At 35.5% G+C, this 23,797-nt stretch overlaps 1 protein-coding gene across 1 annotated transcript; it reads right to left on the reverse strand.

Moving 5' to 3' along the window:
* Positions 1 to 22,867: 22,867 nt before the first annotated feature.
* LOC131818503 (ubiquitin-conjugating enzyme E2 N) lies at positions 22,868 to 23,524 on the reverse strand. The gene has a single exon (XM_059153023.1). It carries the CDS (start codon positions 23,481 to 23,483, stop codon positions 23,025 to 23,027), a length of 459 nt encoding a protein of 152 aa, XP_059009006.1. The 5' UTR covers positions 23,484 to 23,524; the 3' UTR covers positions 22,868 to 23,024.
* Positions 23,525 to 23,797: the final 273 nt, after the last annotated feature.

The raw sequence follows: 23,797 nt of genomic DNA on the forward strand, positions 1-23,797 counted from the left end.
GTTTGGGTCTTCCCTGAAGAGACATACAGAAGTCTCCACTTCGGGCAACGAGTCGAGATGGCAGCGCACAGAAGGCCCCACTTTATATAATGAGCAGAGAGGGCCCGGCTCACAGACGGGGCCATTTTAGAGAATTGCTCGGTGACCTCATCTCCGTGCGCCTCGTTCTGTAAGCGCGGGGGATGACGGTCCCGGCTCGTCAGAGGACGCGCGCCGGGTGCAGCCGCGGGAGACTGTTGTCTGTCGTCGGGTCGCTCGTCTCTTCAGACAGTAAGTTACCCTCAGTGGGAGTGCCTTGTGTCGTTTCTCAGTCTCCAGTGACTTCTCAGTGCGGAGGATACTTAACTGAGCCTCCTCCACCTTCTAACACGTGTGTTTAAAAAAGACAGCCAGGGGCAAAAAGGGTCATTTTGGCTCCGGTGCTATTCTGAGGAAACTACCAAAGGGCTCAGTTGCTGTAGTTCCGTATTTGTTTTGGTACCTGGGAAATCAGTTTTAAAAAGATGGAAAAGCTGGAGGCGCCTGGGTGGCTCAGTGGGTTAAGCCTCTGCCTTCGGCTCAGGTCATGATCTCAGGGTCCTGGGATCGAGCCCCGCATCGGGCTCTCTGCTCTGCAGGGAGCCTGCTTCCTCCTCTCTCTCTCTGCCTGCCTCTCTGCCTACTTGTGATCTGTCAAATAAATAAATAAAATCTTAAAAAAAAAAAAAAAGATGGAAAAGCTAGCGTTTAGGGGCTATGCTGAAAAAGACCATATTTATAAAATGAACAGGCCATGGGATATAATGTACACCATGGTGGCTATAGTTAATCCTGTGTTGTGTATTTGAAAATTAGTGAGAGTAGTTCTTTAAAAGTTCTCAGGACAAGAAAAAAAATTTGTCACTGTGCATAGTGGTAGATAATAACTACGCTTATTGTAATGATCGTTTTGCAGTATATACAAAGTTTGATCATTACCCTGTACACCTGAAACTAACTCGTTACACGTCAATTATACCTCAAGTCAATAAAACCAAAGGCATGGGCTAAAATCTAATATTTCCATCAAATAATAATTTTGCTTAAATGCTGAAGAAAATGAGCATCAGTATATTACATAATTTTTTTGTATGTATTGTCTGATTTCTTTTATGTCTACATCAAATATTTTGTGTTTTCTAGTATCAAATGACCATGGAGATAGATGAGTCTCAAGGCATGATTTTGTAGCTCAAGTCACCAATGATCTTAGGAGGATGGTAGACTTGCAATGACTTAGAATAATTTGATGAATATTTGGATTGGTTTGGGTGACGGAGCAATGATAGCCTCTCCTGTATGAGATCTTAAGTACCAGAGTCTCAGTTGCATCGATTTTTTTCCCCCCCAAAAACAGTGGTGTTAGTGTGTTTGTTTCTGGTAGTACACTTGGTTCTGGTTTCATCACATCAGTTTGGTTGGCCAAAATGAACAGTCCCAGTAATCACTTCAAAAATGAGTAAATAACCAAAACAGATGTTATTACCTTTAGCACTTTTAATATATAGATATTAGAGGTGAGAGATATGTTTTTCCTGCCTGGGAAAGTCAAGTGGATTAGTATTGAAATTGGGGCTGACAGTGGCCATTTAGTGGAATATAAAAAGATTTAGTTTTAGGATATGAAAATTACAGCTCTATAAAATATGTAAAGGAGAGTAAAGGCAGACAGAGGAAACTGGGGAAAAAAGTTTATCCCATACCAAATCTGATTTGATATGAACTCATAATGGCTCCATTTTTATAGTAAACTGAGCTGAACCTAGAGATTTTTCAGTCACAAGAGTTCTGGCATTGTGAAATGTGAATGTGAAATACATTATGATACATATACATTGTGATACAATACAATGTGAAAATACAACATTGCTGTATTTTCATTCAGTTATGGAATGGGGTGCCTGGGTGGCTCAGTGGGTTAAGCCTCTGCCTTCAGCTCAGGTCATGATCTCAAGGTCTTGGGATGGAGCCCCACATCGAGCTCTCCGCATAGCAGGGAGCCTGCTTCCCCCAGCCCCCCTGCCGCCCCGCCTGCCTCTCTGCCTACTTGTGATCTCTCTCTGTCAAATAAATAAATAAAATCTTTAAAAAAAAATTATGGACTTTATTTGAATTTCACTATTTTACCACTAGTGTCATTTTCCATCCCAGGATCCAATCCAGAGCACCATATTGCATTTATTGAGCTTTTATTTGTTTGTTTGTTTATTTTGAGCGTTTAAGGAACATGATAAACTATGTCAAAATCCTTCAGGGGCAAGATATCATAGTCAAATTATTATTCTTAATCCCGCTTTCCTTCAAGATCTTGGATTCTTTTTAATCACAACATTATGAGGTTTCACTGACAAATTCTTTGATGCTATTTATCAAAGTTATAAGCAGATATGTTAAATTTCAAAATAAAGCTAAGCAATTATTTCAAATCTGTTTATTTGCTAATGATCTGTTAGTGTAAACAATTAAAATCTGTTACTTGTTAGAAATACTTCTTTGAACAGTTAAGATCACATTATCAGGCATGAAATAGTGGAAGAAACCAGTTCTTCGATCTTTACTTGTGATAGAACTCTATAACTCAGCTCTTAACATAGGATTGGATTTAAATTTGCAGCCATTAAGGCATATCTCCACTTTATATTAGGGTTTTAATTTAATATTTGTCACTAAGGAAACTGATTTGCATTTTAATGGGAAAAATCACTATGCAAACTTTTGAAACATTTCACCTAGAGGTTGACAGCAAAGTCAAAGGAAGTGAGTTCTTAAAAAAAAAGTTAGTTGAATTACATAAACTGGAATCATTTTATTTTTCAAATCAGATATTCTGTTGGGAATTAAGCCCATGTTTACAGTTCTCTAAATACTGTAGAAGACTGACTTTTCCACTGAAATAAAGGTGATTAAAAAAAAAAGGTAGCTTATTCATATTTAAAACATGCATTGTATAGATCTTCTCTATTAGAACTATAAACTACTAAAATTTGTCCTTTTTAAAAAAATCTTTGTTCTACATAATTGTTCATGTCTTGGTTTTCTTATTTACATGTTTTTTCATTAAGAGTCCAAGAGGATTCCTGATCAGTAAATATGCATTTACATCAAACAGTTTTTTCCTCTGTATATTAACATTTTAGCAAAAACAACAACAAAACAAAAACACATAACAAAGATGGTTACAAGTAATCCAAATACAAAGTTCTTGGCCAGTTTACTAAAAGAGATCTATCTATAACACTTGAAAACATTGGGTTTTTAAGATTTTACTATTTGCAGAAATGTAGTCATCAGTTTAGATGTAGAAACCAAAAATTCTTTTTTTGATAACAATTCTAAAAGAATCTTGGCTACTTAGAAAAGTTATTTATCATTTCTCAACATCAGTTTCCCCTTGATATCTGTTTCTTAACACAGTCATAAAGATTATGTGCAATAATAGGGGTAAAGCATCTGGCATGTTTCCCAGCAAGCATTTAACAGGAGTCACATTCTCATTTTTGGACATAGTGTGAGAGTTGCCCATTTGGTCAACTACATGTATTGCATTAGTTTCAGATGATATAAAAGACTTAATAGTTCATTCTCAATCTTGGTGCAATAATTCCATACTTTTACTTGTTAGTTAGATATTCATTGTTCCAATATTACTTTAATATAGTAGTTTCCTCCTATATATGTAAGGTCTATCTATTTAAGATCTATCATGGACTATGCTTTGCGTACAGTTGTCTTGTGTCTTTGGACTTTAATTTGGGACTGTCTCTCAACATTACTTCGTCTTTCATGTAATGGGCATGTGCAAAAAAAAAAAAAATCTGTTATCATATAGCTTGTTGCCTATTTTGAAGTTCTTTAGTGTTTCTGGGAATTAGAGGCAAGTTGTGTGTCCATGGCTAGATTATGGCACAGATAAGGCAGAAACATTTTTCATGTATCTCACATGCCAGGAAATACTTGGTATCTGATTGTCCCTCTGGGTAATGTTTATTATTTTCTGGTCTGGGTATTATCCTGTTTCTCCACTTTACACTACTGTATTTCCCCTTTCACACAATAAGCAATTTGTGTGGAGACTTGTTGAGATGATACAGTATCAACCCTCACTCCAAATGGTGTTTGCCAGGAACAATTTAACTGAGAATTGCAAACTAGTGATGTTCCAACCCCACCAATCACTTCATCTTTAAGAAACATTGCACTGTAAAGATGTTGTCTCTCCCCCCTGCTTTTTTATGTACATATTTATTTATCTTCTATCAATTTATTGTCAAAGTGAAATCACACATTCTCATTTTACGTTAAGGGCTAGAATCTATCACTGTCTTTATCCATTGAGATGATGAAATTGTTCAGATTTGGCTGTGATTTCTCAGAATTGATTCCTTTTGGTAGTGAGCAATACTGTGAAGCCAAGATCTCTATGCCAGCCATTCCCATTACTTAGAGAATTGTTTCTTCTAGATTGTTTCTGTAGGTAAATAGAACTAGAAGAAATAAATACATGCACACATGCATGCATAATATAAACACATACAAACACGCATATACACACAGTCACAATTCCGTATGTTTGTGGCTGCTTCCTTTCTCAGTAAGAGCCCTAGCTTCCAACAATAATAACACATATCTGTTTGCTAAGTTATATACTACACATAAAGGAGTTTCAGAGTTTCTATGTCCATAGAACTATAAAAGTGTGGCACACTAAAAAATCTTATTTTCAATTTTTCTTTCCTATAGACTGAGTTGTTTTCCTTCATTCTTTTTTTATACCTTTTTCCTCCATTCTTTCATAAACAAAAGGCAGCATGCAATATATATATGTGTGTGCACTTTGCTTTCTTAATTTAATAACATAGGAACTTTGTTACTATGCAACTGTCTTCACATGCATAGACATTCTTATTTTCAAAGCAACATTGTACTCACGGTATATTTGCAAAATAGTTTATTCAAAAAAATTTCTACTGTCTGAGCAGTTAAGGTCCTTTTAAAAGTGTTGCCTTTTCATATAGTGCAATTTTTGTATAAGACATGGGAATAATTTTGTATAATTTTATTTTTTATTGCTGAGGATACATCATCAGGATAAATTCCTGGGAGCTAGCTTATTTGGTCAAAGGATAAATGCACACACAGTGTAGGTTTCTTTACAGCCTAGGCAAGCTAGTGTTTTATCAAATTTTTGGAGTTTGGCCAGTTTGATGGGTGAGATGTAAAACGTGAATGTTCTTTTTATTTCCTTTTCTCTTATACGAAGCCTTACCTATTTTAAATACTTCCTGTCCATTTTAATATTTGTATTTGATAGTTGTGACATTTTTTTGTATGACTTGTGGGCTGTTGGTTCTTTAGTATTTGAATACATTAGGGTTAATCTTTATCTTTATTTTTTCCCAGGTTTATAAGAAATCATAATTTTTCTAGTACTTAAAGGAGTTCTTTTTTCTTGCTTCCTCCCCCTGCCCCATTTTATCTAGAATTCATTCTTGTATGTGGTGTGATAAATAAATGAGATGTAATCACATTGCTAGTTTCATATATCCTCTCCAGCTATTTTAAACAGACTAATTTAAAAAGGCTAACTTTGCATCAGTGTTTTGAAATATTAAACTTAAACTTGATTTCATATGTAGTTATGAATTCTTATAGACTCTGTTCTATTTCAATATTTTGTCTACTTAAGTAGCCATAGTACATTGTTTCCTTGGGTTATTCTTTCTTTGAGTAAGAATCTATGAAGAACGTTTACTATGTGATAGGATATACCCACACCCTTTACACTTATTATTCTTATTCTTTCTACACCGGGTTTTCTTGGGAATTTTTACATTTTTTTCTAAGTTGTTGTTTAGTATCATCTTGCGTAGTCCTAAGGATATAAATCTTATTCATATTTGTATTGGAATCAAATTAAACTAATAGGTTAAATTAATGAGAACTAAAATTGTGATGTGTTGACACATCCTGACTGCTCTTACTATGTCTCAACACATCACAATTTCAATTCTATTTACTCAGGCTTACTTTTGTATCTTTGGGAGTGGTTTATGCTGCACACAACACACACACACCCCATGGAGATGGGATACCTGAACAAAGCTCTTACTCCTCTCTCATCCACATTACACAGACATTTCATTATATGTGCCTTTCGTTGTAATGAATAACACATCGGACTAAGTCTCAGAAGGGCCTTGAAAGCATTTGATACAGATAAAATGTCTATAACATACCACAAATTTTGCCATATCTTTGAATTATTCTAGTCATGATTCTCCCTTTCTGCAAATTAGACAAGTAATTTGTAAAATTAGGATGTTACACCACATGATCTGAAAGAGTGGGTAATTTTAAGGTTGTAAATGTGAATTTTCAACTCCAAGATTGTAGATAATATTTCCTTTAGGTCTTCTTTTGCTTAATTTCTCAGGACTCTGGACTAAGAGGCACATAGTATTAGGAAGACTTTTATGAGTGTTAAACTATTGTCTATTTTTTCTATTGAAATTAGTGTTTAGTTTTCAATTGTGTTTTTCTTTAATTTACTAAGAAAAATGGTTGGCCTTTTCCTCAAATTTATAAAGGTAGCCTGCAGGGAAATAGCTAATTATCCTAAATATATTTTGAAACTCCCAAAAGGAAATAGAGGAAAACCTACTTCAAATGGGTTTGTAAAATAGCATAAAAGTCCTTTGATACACTCATGGATCATCCCATGACCACTATTGTGTGACTTATTAGGACCCTTTCTGTCTATGCTGCAGGAAGAAAGAGTAGCATTATCCTGTATAGAAACCTGTAGCTACAAGGGGGAAATAGACCATTTAAATGCAAATCTTCTAATCCAAGAGATTCACTCTCTAAATAGAAGTGGGTCTTCAGGGTGACTCATGAAGTTAGCAATATGTGGCCATTCTTTTGGGAATGCTTATTTTAGGAAATCTAATAACCTGCTTTATTATGTGAGGATACAATATCCTACCACGTATCCTTGAGACTTTCCATAGTTACTGTTGCTCATAATGTGTGGGCTTCCTGGTTGTTAAAAGTTTTAGTAGCTCTTTAAGTTATAAATCAGGTGCCAAAAAAGTTCTGGTTCTACCTACAGTATTAAATTGTCTATAGCAATTACATAGTATATATCCTCCAATCATAATTATTGGAAAAGTGTTGATGAGAAGTATGTTAAAAAGACAGAATGGTATATATATTTGAGGAGCAGTAATACTTCATAAGAATGGTTTCATTGCAAGATATACACCTCTGAGCTGTCTTTCCACAAATCACACTGAATATTCATTTTTAAAGTTTCTTATATATTATGGGGGTAGTAAACTATTTGTAAGCTATATTTATGATACAGAGAAACACAAAGATGGACTTCTACTGATCAGTTCTGACATCCCAGTTCCAACCTGATTTCTGGAATTTTTGTCCGTAAAAAGTAACTATTCTCTGTACCCTTGTTTTTTTCCAGTATTCACTTGTAATTAATGATTCAGTCAGTGGTTTTGGTGGTTTGGAGGAATGGGTACAATGGTAAGTTTTAAATGAAATCCGTAGTGTAATGCAAACCTTATTATTGATCACATAATCAGAATTGAAAAGGGATGGATCAACTTCTAATTCCTCTGCTGAAACCTGAGAAGCAGGGTATGGGTGAGGGTTCACCAAGGAGATGCATTTGAGGGGAAAAAGTCCTGCTTCTGAAAAGGTAGATGATTGGGAATTTTAGGGATGCCGGGGAGAAAGGCATTTGAGTTCAGAAGCATGCCTATACAGATCCTGGGAGGTCTAAAAATCAGAACGATTAGAGAAAATGACTCATGGAGTGAGCTGAGCAGCACAGAATGGGATAGAGAAAGAGGACACTGGAAACAGGTGCTAGAGTCAAATTCTGTGAGAAATTGTGTTTCCAACTTGAAGGAGTCTAAAATTTTTACAGTAGGCTATTTTGAGAGAAGTTGTTTTGTTTTTTTCTATACCCACTGGTTTTGGAAAGCAAGAGGATAACATGAGGTGTGTTAAAGGAAGATAACTTTGCTCTGGAAGCATCAAGTATAATAAATTATAGAGAGAGAAGTAGAATATTCAGGATACCAATACAGTCGCCAAATCATAGATTTATGAAGTCTGACCAGAGCAGCTGAGATGAAGAAAAATGACTTTAAAATTACAGTTGACTCTTGAACAACACAGGTTTCAACTGTGTGGGTCTACTTATACACAGATCTCCAAAGTTTTTTAAAAAGATACGGTATAGTACTGGAAATTTGTTTTATGATTTTCTTAGTAGCGTTTTCTTTAGCTTTATTATAAGAATTCGGTATATAATACATAAAACATGTAAAATATGTGTTAACCAACTGTCAACCTTCTGGTCACCTATAGACTATCAGTCATTTTGGGGGAGTTGAAGTTAGAGGGGAATTTTCAACTGAGAGGTGGGCTGTCAGTGCATCTAACATCCACATTGTTCAAAGATCAACTGAATAGACAATGGAATTGACAGACTTGTGGAGTAATTCAGTGTTAAAAGGGAAAGTCTGAGATGTTTCTATATTTAAAGAATAAGATAGATAGAATTATGTGTTCATTGAATGTTTGTTTATGAAAACTATGCTAAGGAGTATGTGAAAGATTTGGGGGGGGGTGGGGGGTGTGTGAAAATTCAGTGCAAAAGGTCAGAAGCCTACCTGAGTAGAGAAAGCCTGCAGGTAAGAGGCTACCAGAGTTTGTATGGATCCATTGGATTTCAAGTATCAAATAAATGAAAGAAGCATTTGGTTGGGAAAAGGTGTGTGAATACAGATGCTTTGTTATAAAATCTGACCATTTGCTCTCCACATCTTTTTTTCCTTCTAAGTCTGATTCAACAGAAGTACTAATATTCTAAGAAGATGTTGATGAAGGTGCATATGCTCTTTTTGAACAGGCAGAATAACTTCTACTTAGCACACTCGTGGTTCACGCTGTTCACTGTCCCTAGAAGAAACTGATTATTGTGAAATAGGTCTCATTTCCTTTAAAAGACCTAAATAATGATACTTCATATACCAGTTTTCTTACAAGATGTAGATCTCCACAGATTATTTCAGAAAGGGTAAATCTGCCAAAATCTTAAGAATTTGATCAACTTTGAAGATTTGAGAAGACTGAGTGGAATCAATATTTATATCTCTAGCTCTTCAATTCAGAGGACATTTATTTAGCCAGAGTAAATTGTGTGGTACATAGAATGATGGCTACAGTGAGCATTTTTAGAGCTAAGTAGAAAAGTGCCATGCAAAGTGTTGACACATTGTTCAGAACAGTGAAATAAACATTTTTTGGGGAGCCAGATCATTACAAAGAGGATCTCACCACTTAATGTAAGATTTAAACAAACAAAATATTAAGAAAATTATTCTTGGAATTACAGAATCAGAGGATTTTGAGACCTGGGAAAGGCTTTTGAGAATTTATCCAATTTGGTCAAACTTTCTATTTTTTATGCCTGTTTTATTGACTTTCAATTTAAATATTATAAAATCCATCCATTTTAATTGTCTAATTCAATAATTTTAGTAAATTTAAAGAGATGTGCAGTCATCGCTATAATTCAGTTTTAGAGCCTTCAGGCATCCAAGAAGCTCCTCATACTTGCAGTAAGTCTTTGTTCCCATTCTCGGCCTACATAACTATTATTCTACTTTTTGTCTCTATAGATTTCCCTATTGTGGACACTTTATATAAGTAGGATCATACAACATGCTGTCTTTTATGTTTCTTCTCTATTACTTGACACAATACCTTTGAGGTTCATTCACACTGTAAGTAAATAATAGGTCTCCTTTTTACTGCTAAATTATATTCAAGTATATCAACCCTTTAAATTTAAATATGAGGAAACTGTGGCCAAGTAAGGCAGCATAACTATCTTGAATTCCTATAGCACATCTGTGGCTCTTGAATTAGTCCTTTCTGGATATGAAATGGGACTCTGACAGTGGATGATAAAGGTCCTGACCTCATCCTAGCTGGTTCTGCTCACTGGATGTAGAGAGATAACAATGTGCAAGATGTAAGTAATTTTGTCTTGGGGACATTCCACATTACATTCAGGGAAGTTATCATTTAGCTAAACCAGAAAAAAGTATTGATCCTTACTCTTTCCTAGGCCTTTATGGTAAATTTTCATTAACATACAGCCACAGTGACCAACATCAGTTTCTTTGGGAAAGTATGGACAGTTATTGTGGTGACTATTTTAGAATTACTTCTCTTTCTTCCTCAACTAGCCTATGAACACTTTGAAGTCAGGGATCTTTCATAGGATGGGGACCATGACTGACACAGAACTCTTTGGCTACAAACATATTTTATTTTTAATCCAAATGCTGTGCTTCATAAGTAGAGAAAATGGCCTAATGTAACTCTTATGAGGTCCCACAGGTAGTGGGTAACAGAGATATGTAAAGAATTTGGATTTTATTACTATATTTGGAACATTTTAGGGACTAAAGATGAACTCCAAATTTTATCTTTTCTTGGCTATCCAGGAAAGGTAACCATAGCATTTTGCAGTCTCCAAGGAATCTAATGAAGGATATCACTCTCTCTAATTAGTCCCATTTAATTTCCATTTTATTAAAAACAATGTGGTGACTCATGCTTACACTTTTACCTTATTTTAATTAGGTCTCATGAAACACAATTTGGTGAATCTGGCCATTTACCTCATTATAAAAAGAGACAGATTATCCCAAACTAGGGTTCTAATGAAAATAAAACCTTCTTTTCCAGTCAAAAGTGATCTACTCCTAGATATTAAATACTTACAAAATAGATACAAGCCTATGTCCTTTCCAAGGACAGGTTAACAAAATACTTTTAATTTCATATTTTTCAATCAAAAATTTTATAAATATATGTATATGTTGATACAATAAATAATATTCAGTCCATTAGAGCATATAAACAGAAGATGTAAGATTGTGGTGTAGTAAAACACAGAATTTGTCAAACTCCCCAGGTTCAAATCTGTCCACTTCCTCTTTACCGTGTTTGTAAACATGGACATGTTTCATTAGCATTTAAACTCTCATTTATAAAATGAGAATGATACTGTCAATTCTATTAGATTATGGTGCAAATGAAACAATATAATGCAAGGAAAGCATCTATAATAGTTACAGAAACAGTAGATTTTCTATTATTATAGCTTTTAATGAATTCAGGTAATTCTTTGAATTTTAATTTCAATTTTTATACATTTTTATAGAGCCTGGAATTTCTGCGAGCCATAGTGTCCTAAATAATCTATCCTAGGTTTGTCAATATAAAATGTTCCAAAATTTTGATCCCAAAGTACTATTGCTTTCTAAAGAAACACAAATACACTTTGTGAGGACACTTTCAGATCAGACAATGTGGTATAAAAATATGGTATCTAATCTTACAATGCAGTGTGAGCCATAAAAACTACATTGTATCCTAGCTTGTTTCCGATTGTTGCAAATAAAATTTCAATAGTGTCAGGCTATTTCCTAAATACAATTGTGAAGTATTTTCATTCACATCATATGTCTTTCTATAAAGTTAAACTTCATGAGAAAGTAGAAAATTGATAGAATTCAACACAGCTAGGAAATACTAGGAAGAGCCTGAGAGGGAAGGGGGAGAGAGAGAGAAAGATGATTTGTGTATCTATAGTTAGAGGTAGAAGAGTTATAGGAATATTTGTACTCAGTCTTAAACCATTAAAATACATTGATAATAAATTTGGATTATTTTTAGCAATATAAAAACTCAAGATAAAAGTTATGATAATTCATAAAATAAAAAATACTATAAAATTCTAAGGCAACCTATGAATGGGAAAAATATTTGCAAACCATTTATCTGATAAAGGGTTAATATCCAGAATGTATGAACAACAAAAATAAGCGGATTAAAAGTGGGCAAAGAACCTTAACAGATATTTCTCCAAAAAAGTTATACAAATGGCCAGTAAGCACATGAAGCCCTTGTGCACCATCAGTGAGACATGAACTGGTGCAGTTCTATGGAAAACAGTATGGGCTTCCTCAAAAAAAAAAAAAATTAGAAATAGAATTACCATATGACCTAGCAGTCCCATTTCTGGATATCTATCCAAAAGAATCAAAATCATGATCTCAAAGGGATATATGCACACCCTTCATCATTACCATCATTCACAGTAGCCAAGTGGTAGAAGAAACTTGCCCATCACAGATGAACAGGTAAATAAATGTGGTATATACATATAATGGAATGTTTTTCAGCCTGAAGAAGGTAGAAAATCTTGTCATATGCTAAAACTTTGTTGAAACTTTATTTTGTTAAGTGAAATAAGGCAGCCACAAAAAGACAACTATTACATGATTCCACTTATATAAGATACCTAAAACAGTCACTCTTTGAAACAAAAGGTAGAATGGTGGTTTCTTGGGCTGCAGAAGGGAGAAATGAGAAGTCAAAGTTCAATGGATAAAGAGTTTCAGTTTTGCAAGATGAGAAAATTCTAGGAGACCTGTTGCACAGCAATGTCTTATGTACTTTTTGCTATTAAAAAAAGGAAACCTGCATTTTGGCCAATGGCTATGCAACCGTACTAAAACAAGCTTATTGTTATATTACCAAAGACTGAAAATGTGACTTATTAACTGATCGTTATTTTGAAATACAGATCCTGCAACAGAAATATTCCTAAAGGAACCATATTTTTTTTAAGATTTTATTTACTTATTTGACAGAGAGAGAGATCACAAGTAGGCAGAGAGAGAGGAGGAAGCAGGCTCCCCTCTGAGCAGAGAGCCTGATGTGGGGTTCATTCCTAGGACCCTGAGACCATGACCCAGGCTGAAGGCAGAGTCTAAACCCATTGAGGCACCCAGCCACCCCAGGTACCATATTTTTTAATTGCATCAGTTTGTATAACCTATATCTTGTTTCCTGAACAATGATGTAGAGAGTGGGTACCAAAAAGAATACATAAGCATATTCTCTGATGTACTCACCAGGAAATTTAAAAATCAGAATTTTTTCTATCTGTGTTACTTGCTTTATTGTGGATCTTCAGAAGATTCAAATGACTGTATTTTTCCTAAGTAGTAAATTAAGTGTTGAGGAAGATTATTATCTCTGGCTGAAGAACTCTTGCTACACCCTCATAAAAGTTCGGGGATGCTAGCTTGCTTATGAAAATCATTCAGACCAGAGGTGTGTGTAAAAATATGTAATGTGAACATGCTCTCTCGTCTGTAGCTCATTTAGATGTACTTAAAGCAAGCTGAGAAGTGTCACATTCCAAAAAACCATTAGGAAGCTACAGAATTTTGGTTTTGAATCCAAGTCTGGGTATAAAACCTAAGCCTTTACCACCCAATCTTCATTCACACTTGCTGAATTCCCCATGCCCACTGTTTGATATGCCCATTCCTCTAGCTGGATTACCGCCTTCAGACTGACTTGAGCATACAGTGATTGACTTAAGGAGTGTGGCTCAGAGCACGCCATTCGAGAGTTAGATCTCAAGTCAGTGCAGAAAGAACTTCATAATAACAAGTGCTTTTCAGCCATGAATGAAAAGTTACTGCAGAGGGTACTGTAAAAAATGTTCTTTGAGCAGTTCAAGTAAGATGCAAAGAAATCTCTTAGGAATGGTGAAATGTTTGGAGAAACGTTTCTCTCATCTTGCAGACCATATTTCACAACTGGGTAGTTTTCCTCTGGTTAGAGCAAGTTTCTCACAGGAGGTTGATGACCTCTTTTAAAGAAAATCACAAAAACCAGATATAACAATACAGAAAAGGGTACACACACAAAGCACCACAATTTTTTTTTCTACGCATGCACACCAGAAGTTATAATTGACATTTCAATCACTATATAATTGCATGCATTTTAAATAAGTCCAATAAAACATAATCTCATATTTTTATTTACTCTTTATCACTTGTTTATTCTTTATCATATCCATATCTTGGGAGTTCTTTGCAACTAGATGAAATTTCAACTTGCTAAACAGATTTGTTTTTGTACTTATTTACTAAGTATTAGGTTGTATATCTCATTTAGGTTATCTAGTATTAATTTAATGGTCTTAAAACATTTTCAAAATTAAATGCCAAAAATTTTTGCAAACATTGAGAAACTCAGCCATCTGCCACAGTTGTAGAAAATACATTCCTGCACATCCAGTCATTATAAACTGGTGTCCTGTCATTCAATATAGATACCCAGAGGCCATTTCGTATTTAATAAACTGATATAATGATTTCTTAATCCTGTGAAGAAAAGAATCTTAATTTTGTACTGTCTATATCTCTAAGAACACAAAATCCTCAAATTTTCTATGTGGATTTGCCTGCAGTGATACCATGTTTTGGCTATAAAGATGTACATATACACCTTATCAGAATACAGATCTGAATAAGTGTTACTTTTATTTTCCTGCATACAAACAGGTTGGACTCTTCAGCAGGTTCTTTTCTTCCTCTTGTCAAGCTTTCTCTAAGCATCTGTCATTATTTCAACATCTGGGGGGGGCAGATAAGCCACTCCAATTGGAACATTGCAGTCAGCAACTTTCTCCAGGAAACTAAATTTGTCACTTCTGCAAAGCATCCGTCTTCTGCCAGCTTTTGACTTCTTATCCCCAGGCCAAACTCGAAAATCAGGCCTCCCAGTTTGTAAGGCTGCTGTGCTATGGACTGATTCAGTTGTGGAAAAAAGGATGACAAAGGGTGGAAGATCATGATTAACTCAAATTAATTTCTAGAACAGCAGGAAACCCACCTAAATATGATATAAAGATTTAATCTTAACCCGATGTCTTTCCAGCCATTATACATGATTTCCTTTTTACAGAAATATTGAGTACTATGCTACATTTTTCCCTGACAGCTGCTTGTACAGTATTGTCCCTCTTTGATCTGAAGGAAAGGTCAGATTTTCAGATTAACTAGAAAGCTAATAATTGCTAATTTGAAGTGTGATACGAAATAAATTAAAAAAAACACTCTTTATTTTAATCATATAATTAAATTGACAACAGCGCTGCACAAACGTAACCAGTTTTTTTTTTTTTCTTTTGAGGCAAATCTGATCAGATTCTCTCTCTGATTAGAACTGTTCACTGATTTTATTTCCCCAGATATCATTTTCTAAGCTTGTCCAGGTGAGTTTTTTTCTGACTCCTGCCTGATTCTCCAGTCTGGTCTCCTCTTCTTGTTCTACCCTCTGATGACTTCAGGGTCTCTCTGCCATGCATTCTTGCCAATGTACATGTTATTCCTGTTTCTGGGATGCCTCAGCAGCCCAATGGATGCTTTTCAAAATCACTGTGTATTCAGATTAGCAAGGAATCTTGTTTAAAATGTAGGTTTGGATTCAATAATTCTAAAGTGGGCTTACAGTGTTGAGGTAGGTAGTACACCTTGAATAGTGTGGTCTCAGAACATTGGTTCTCAATCAGGGGATGATGGTTCTCCCCAGGGCCATTTTTTAAATATCTGGAGGCATTTTATTTGCCATGGTTGGGGGGACACTATTGGCATCTGGTAGTTAAAGGCCAAGGATGTTAGTAAACATTCTGTAATGCCCAGGACAGCCCTCCATGACAGAAGCTTTTTTAGGCCAAAATATCAGTAATGTGAAGTGAAAAAAAAAAACCCTTTAAAACCTTGATTTTGAGGCCACATATGCTTCAGGAACCAGCTCTGCCATCCTTTCTTCTCTGAACAAGTTCTTAATCTCATTCATACAGCTCTGGTTACTTCTGGCTTGTTCCACCCATCCAGCCTCAACACTGGTTCCCTCACCCACACAAATGATACCTCTAGTATATCAGCTGTGTTATCAATTATTTCTTTGATGTGCTTAATTTCCTTTTAATTTGTGAGCATCTTGAGTGCAATTATATCTATGTCACAGTACACAGCATCTATTTTGTTATTATTGATTTAGAGCACTTTTCTTTGTGATTAATAGAAGATGGTGGAAGAAAATGAGATATTTAAAATTTTTAAAATCCAATTTAGCAAGCATAAATAAAAGGTAAGACAAGTTTTCATATTGTTTAACCTACCAATATGACAGAAGAATCTACTGTTCCTACAGGAGCTGAGGAAAAAGGATTTCTAACTGCTCATAAGAATGTGACTGGTTCATGTGACTCAGAGATAAATTGCTCATAGTCTTTAAAACATACACACTTTTGACTCCTCTCTAACAGGTCACTTTTTATTGATTAACGTAAAGTCTAATCAGTCCATTGACCAAGAGGAGGAATTTTTATCTATGTGTTTATAGTAGAATTCAGGGGCCCAATGAATTAATGAAGGAAAAACAAAACACCTAACTTAGCATTTTATGTTTAATGTTTAATGTAGGAAACAAATTATAGTTATTAGTAACTTTGTCATTTGTGGCTATCACAGATATTTTTATAGTTCTTTAAATATCTTGAAATGTTTTTTTTAAATTTAATTTTTGATGTGTGTGTTCCAAGATTCATTGTTTATGCACATCACCCAGTGCTCCATGCAATACGTGCCCTCCTTAATACCCACCCCCAGTCTCACCCAGCCTCCCATCCCCCACCCTCCAAAACCCTCAGTTTGTTTCTCAGAGTCCACAGTCTCTCATGATTCATCCCCGCTCTGATTTCCCCCAACTCACTTCTCCCCATCTCCCAATGTCCTCCATGTTATTCTTTATGCTCCATAAATAAGTGAAGCCATATGATAATTGACACTCTCTGTTTGACTTCTCTCAGGATAATCTCCTCCAGTCCCATCCATGTTGCTACAAAAGTTGGGTATTCATCCTTTCTGATGGAGGCATAATACTCCATAGTGTTTATGGACCACATCTTCCTTATCCATTCATCCGCTGAAGGACATCTTGGTTCTTTCCACAGTTTGGCAACCCTGGCCATTGCTGCTATGATTGTTGGGGGTACAAATGGCCTTTCTTTTCACTACATCTGTATCTTTGGGGTAAAAATCATAGGGTAGCTCTATTTTTAATTTCTTAAGGAATCTCCACACTGTTTTCCTAAGTGGTTACACCAACTTGCATTCCCACCAACTGTGTAAGAGGGTTCCTCTTTCTCCACATCCTCTCCAATACTTGTTGCTTACTGTCTTACTGATTTTGGCCATTCTGACTGGTGTAAAGTGGTTTCTCAATGTGGTTTTGATTTGAATCTCCCTGCTGGCTAATGACAATGAACATTTTTTCATGTGTCTGTTAGCCATTTGTATGTCTTTTTTGGAGAAATGTCTATTCATATCTTCTGCCTGTTTTTGGACACGATTGTCTGTTTTGCGTGTGTGAGTTTGAGGAGTTTATAGATCTTGGATATCAGCCATTGTCTATAATGTCATTTGCAAATATCTTCTCCCTTTCCGTGGATTGCCTCTTTGTTTTGTTGACTGTTTCCTTTGCTGTGCGGAAACTTTTGATCTTGATGAAGTGCCAAAAGTTCATTTTAGCTTTTGTTTCCCTTGCCTTTAGGGACTTGTCTTGAAAGAAGTTGCTGTGGCTGATGTCGAAGAAGTTACTGACTATGTTCTACTCTAGGATTTTGATAGATTCCTGCCTCACATTGAGGTCTTTTATCCATTTTGAGTTTCTCTTTGTGTATGGTGTAAGAGAATGGTTGAGTTTCATTCTTCTATACATAGCTGTCCAATATTTTCGGCACCTTTTATTAAAGAGACTGTCTTTTTTCCACTGTGTATTTTTTCCTGCTTTGTTGAAGATTATTTGACCATAGGTTGAGGGTCCATATCTGGGCTCTCTACTCTGTTCCATTGGTCTGTGTGTCTGTTTTTGTGCCAGTACCATGCTGTCTTGGTGATCACAGCTTTGTAGTAAAGCTTGAAATCCGGCAATGTGGTACCCCCAGTTTTGTTTTTCTTTTTCAACATTTCCTTAGCAATTTGGAGTCTCTTCTGGTTCCATACAAATTTTTGGAATGGGGAAAAGCTGGCAGCCTTCCCTTTGAGATCAGGAACCTGACAAGCATGTCCACTCTAGACACTGTTGTTCAACATAGTACCAGAAGTCCTAGTAACAGCAATCAGACAACAAAAATAAATAAAAGGTATTCAAATTGGCAAAGAAAAAGTCAAACTCTCTCTCTTCGCAGATGACACGATACTTTATATGGAAAACCCAAAAGACTCCACCCCCAAACTACTAGAACTCATATAACAATTCAGTAATGTGGCAGAATACAAAATCAATGTACCGAAATCAGTTGCTTTCTTATACATTACAATGAAAATATAGAAGGGAAATTAGAGAATTGATTCCATTTACTATAGCACCAAGAACCATAAGATACCTGGGAATACACCTAACCAAAGAGGTAAAGTATCTGTACTTGAGGAACTACGGAACACTCTGAAAGAAATTGAAGAAGACACAAAAGATGGAAGAGCAATCCATGCTCATGGATCGGAAGAATAAACATTGTTAAAATGTCTGTACTGCTTAGAGCCATCTATACTTTCAATGCCATCTCGATCAAATTTCCACTTGTATTTTTAAAGACCTAGAACAAACAATCCTAAATTTGTATCTTGAAATATTGTTAATGCACACTATTTAAAAATGACACTAAGAGATGGTATTTAATGTGTTAATGAGGAAGCACTTATATTTGTGTCATGATTAAAACACTGAAAATTTTATTTCAGTATGATTAGCTTTCCTTGTAATCCTGTTCCTCTGTTCTTTTTTTTTTTTTTTCCTTTTTAAAGACCCCACTTATTTATTGGAGAGAGAGAGAGAGAGAGGGAGAGGCAGACTTTCCACTGAGCAGGGAGCCTAACACAAGTCTCAACCCTTGAAATCATGACCTGAGCAAAATGCAGATGCCCAACCAACTGAATCACCCAGGTGCCCCATGTTTCTTTGTTTAAAAGTATTTTAATAGTTGGTCCATCAGCTACACAGAACAGCAAAAGAACAAAAGAAGACTCAGCCTAGTCCTTGACACTCTACTTCAACTCTATCAATCTTACTAATTCGTATATAGAGAGATAATATTTCATGACTATACTTTTACTGTAGACCTATATTAAAATTCTTTACCATGGGATATTCAGAAAACAGTGCAAGTTCCACTCTGCAAAAGACAAATTTTATATATATATATATATATATATGTATGTTACCTATTGCTGCATAAGAAATTACCCCAACTTTATTGTCTTAAAACAACACATATTTAATATGTTACATATAGTTCTGTAAATCTGAAGTCTGATACAAATGTCACCAAGCTAAAATCAAGGCATTAGCAGGCTATGGTCTATTCTGAAGACTCTGGGGGAGAATCTTTTTCCTGAACATTGAGTTGTTGGGCATAATTCAGCTCCTTGGGGCTGTTGGAACCAGATCCCTGCTTTTCTTGCTTCTTATAAAAGAAGGCATGTTCATCACATTCCTTCATCTTCAAAGCCAACAACAATGAGTCTAGTCTTTCTCATATCTCTGTAATATAATTTTTCAATTTTAAGGACTGGTATGATTAGCATAAATCTTCCCACTCAAGATCTGTAACCTTAGTCTGTTCTGAAAAGTCTCTTTTGCCATAGAAGGCAAGTAAACCATAGCTATATACTGGGGATTAGGATATGGCCATCCTTGGGAGACCATTAATCTAACTATCATATATCCTCTGACAGGAATAGCCTATCTCAAATCAGCTTACTGTGTCTTATGCATCTGATAATAGGCTCATGAGGACACAATAGTCTGGATGTAAAAGTCCAGGTACCTAGAAATATATCACAATGACTAGAGACACTATTTATCTTGGAAGTTCATTAATACCTCATGATTATTAAGTGAGGATGTCTGAATCATATGCAAACCAATGAACCTTAGTTTTATTATTAATACATATATATCTATAGATGTAATAACTTCTGATATATTCTTGTTAAAGGATAGTGGATGAAAATCTTTGCTAATGTGCTTCTTTTAAACCCTCTAAGTTCTATTCAAACATTCTGTATTCTCCATGTCTGGTATTGTTAATACTCTAATGCAGTGCTAGTTGTTTTTTCCAAAAATCTCAGAATGTGGAATATTTGCTTTACTTAGTAGAGCTGCATAGGCTGCCAGCAACCCGCCCCCGCCCCCCGCCGCTGCAAAAGAGTAACTTTTTGGATAGGAAAGTAAAGAGAAAATACTTCAAATAGATAGGATTATGTTTTGTATGATGAATTCCTGAGTCACAGATTGACTTGCATATCTATCTTAGAAATATTTTACTTGGAAAAAAAAAATAGGCCATAGGTGGTTGAGGCTAGCATTACCCTGATATCAAAACCAAAGATATTGCAATTACAGAGAAATAAAGGCTAATATTCCTGATGAATACAGATGTACAAATCCTCAATAAGGAAAACTTTCCTTCCTTTTTCTATTTTTTATAATAGTTTAAGAAGAGTGAGTTTTAACTATTTTTTTAATGCTTGGTAGAATTCACTTGTGGAGCCATCTGGTCCTGGACTTCTATTTGTTGACAGTTTTTTGATTAGTGATTCAATTTCACTGCTAGTAATTGGTCTTTTCAATTTTTTTGTTTTATTCTAATTCAATTTTGGAAGGTATATTTCTAGGAATTTATCCATTTCTTTCAAGTTCAGTATATTGACGTGTGTGTGTGTGACAGAGAGAGAATACACACACACACACACACACACACATATATATTTTTTCATAATATTCCCTTATAATCTTTGTATTTCTGTAGAGTTAATTGTTTCTCTTCCTTCATTTCAGATTTTAGAGTTTTCTCTCTTTCTTTTTGAGGAGTCTGACTAAAGATCTATCAGTTTTGTTGATCTTTACAAAGAATCAGTTCCTGTTTTTAATTGTTGTATTCCTTTTTTAGTATCTATTTCATTTATTTCTGCTCTTTTATTATCTCCTTCCATCTGCTGGCTTTGGGCTTTGTCCTTCTCTTTCTAGCTCTTTAGGTATAAAGTTAGGCTGTTTATTTGGTATTTTTCTTGCTTCTTGGGGTAGGTCTATATTTCTGTAAACTTTGCTTTTAAAGAGGTACCTGGGTGGCTCAGTCAGTTAAGCATCTGACTTGTGATTTTGGTTCATGTCACAATCTTGGATTGTGAGACTAAGCCCTGCCTTGAACTCTGCACTGGGCATGGAGCCTGCTTAAAATTCTCTCTCTCCCTCTTCTACCCTGCTCCCCCCAGCCCTGGAAAAAAGAACAAACGAACTTTCTCTTAGAAGAGCTTTAATGCATCGCAAAGATCTTGGACCAGTGTCTTTACATTTTCACTTGTCTTCATGTATTTTAGACATACTTTTTAAAAAATCAGGCTATTCTGAAGATACAAAAGAAAGACAAAAATATGGCTTACTTGAATAGAATGTTGTAAAAGATCTTTTGTGTGTTGTTTTTTTTTTTAAAGATTGTATTTATTTGTCAGAGAGAGAGGAGCGAGAGTGAGCACAGGCAGACAGAGAGGCAGGCAGAGGCAGAGGGAGAAGCAGGCTCCCTGCCAAGCAAGGAGCCCGATGTGGGGATCTTTTGTGTTTTAAACAATTTTGTAATCAAAAAAGTTAAATATTTTATCTGAATGCTCTCCTACCATAAGCATTTGGAACTGTTATAATCCTGCAGTCCTGGGACAAACTATCATTATCATTCTAAAAGCAGGATTCATAAAGAAATGGAGTTTAGTAAACATACAAATTATGTACCCTAATTGAAATAATAGGTTCCAGATAAAAGCAGATACATAACAACTAGAAAAATCTAATCAATTTTGATGGATCATGAAATAAAGTATAAGCATAGTCAGTGTCTTAAGAGAAGATGTGTGAGCATTGATGATAGGTGGTATATACATTAATAATAACCAGCATAGCTACGAATAATATATTAATGCTTACTACATATCAATCACAGAAATAAAAATGATTTTTCTATCAGTTTTTACCCCTATACTATGACATAAACAATGCTATAATTTCTATTGTATAGATACAAAGACAATGAAAACAAAGTAGTAAGTACATTGCCCAAAGGCTTCACTGATTTTGAAATAAGGAAACAGAATGGTCAGAATTATCACTGTTAACCATTGTCTTTTAGGAAATATAAACAGAACAAAACCATAGAGTGTTCATCTACATCATGCAATGGCAAGAAACTGGATCTGGGGAATACAACCGCACTCACTAGACTCATATACAGAGTGGTCCAGTAGGCCTTACGTATTTTATTTTTTTTTTTTTTTTTTTTTTTTTTTTTTTTTTTTTTAGAATAACAAAAAATATTTTACTAAAACATAAGATTTACAGAAGTTTCCAGACAAGCCATACAAAATGGTCACAAGCTTTTTCTTGAAGGAAGGATTCTACACTTGACAGCAAAGTCACAATGTTATTAGTGAGGGCTGTGATGTTTGTTTAATGTTCCCATTTTGGTTCAAACAATCAAGCTTGTCCATCTACAGTGTCTAAATAAAGTTAGACTTGGCTAGAGAGCATATTCTAAAGAACTGGTTAGCTGCTTTTAACCAATGCAATTAGATCACCATAAAAAGGGGGAAAGGAGCCCATAAAATTAAAATAAAACTACCTCTCCCCCTCAAAAAAGTAATAAAGAAAAACACCCAAACCCCTGCAGCTAACCCTGACAACTACCTTCATTCACAGTGCTTAACCATGATGGGGGAAATGAATAAAAGCAGAGAAGGGCCGCTGCTTTTAAACGTTTCACAATAATCCAGATGGTACTTCTAGCCTCTGCTCATGCTTTACAACAGTGAATCAGGACAAGACATAGATTTGCTAATGTGCATTTAATCACCAAAGGACTGAAGATGTCTGGGCTTTTATTCTGTAATATTTCTAAGACTGTGTCCATTAAATGCAAACAAAAAAGGAAGAAGTCTTGGCAGAACAGGATAAGTGATGCACACTTGATGATCAGATCGATTTTAAATATTATTCATGGCATATAGCCTAGTCCATGCTCTAGCTGTTTCTATGGCTTGGGCCTCGTTGGTCTTCCACTGCTCTGCTACATCGTTTGCTAACGGATCATCCGGATTGGGAGCACTTAACAAAGCCTGGATCGATAGCAGAACTGTGCGGATCTGCAGTGCTGGGGACCACTTATCTTTCAAAATATCTAAACATATTCTTCCCAACTTGTCTACATTAGGATGATAAATTTTGGTCATGAAACGTACTTTAGGGGCTGCCATCGGGTATTCTTCTGGTAGGAATAGTTCAAGCTTAAAAGTCCCTCCCTCAAAGGGGGAATCCTGAGGGCCAGCAATGACCACATGAAAATAACGGGCGTTGCTCTCATCTGGTTCTGCTTTAATGCCAGGAACTGGTTCTGCCAGCAAACGCTGGGTTTCCTTGATAATCCTGCGGGGCAGCCCGGCCATCTTGTCAGATCCCGAGTTCGGCCTCTGGTCTCGACTCTCGGCCTTACGTATTTTAAATAAATTATCCATTTATGTTTTCCACCTCCTTTTGCTAATAAGTGCTTGAATAATGATATTAATGAGCATGCATCAGTTCATGTTTTTTGAGAAAGTACCACTCCTCTGAAGCTGACATAGCCTGCATAGAGATAATATTTTGAGAAATAATTCTTGAGCTTTAACCCACAGATAGGAATAATTGTGTAGCTCTCCATATCTTTTGCATATTGTGCATGTTACCTTTAAAAAATAGCTTCATAAGAAATAATAATAGC

The sequence above is a fragment of the Mustela lutreola genome, chromosome 16 (assembly GCF_030435805.1).
Source record: "Mustela lutreola isolate mMusLut2 chromosome 16, mMusLut2.pri, whole genome shotgun sequence".
Taxonomy (NCBI): domain Eukaryota; kingdom Metazoa; phylum Chordata; class Mammalia; order Carnivora; family Mustelidae; genus Mustela; species Mustela lutreola.

Excerpts from the sequence above, each read along its gene's own strand:
- LOC131818503 (XM_059153023.1), bottom strand. The coding sequence starts at position 23,483 with ATGGCCGGGCTGCCCCGCAGGATTATCAAGGAAACCCAGCGTTTGCTG.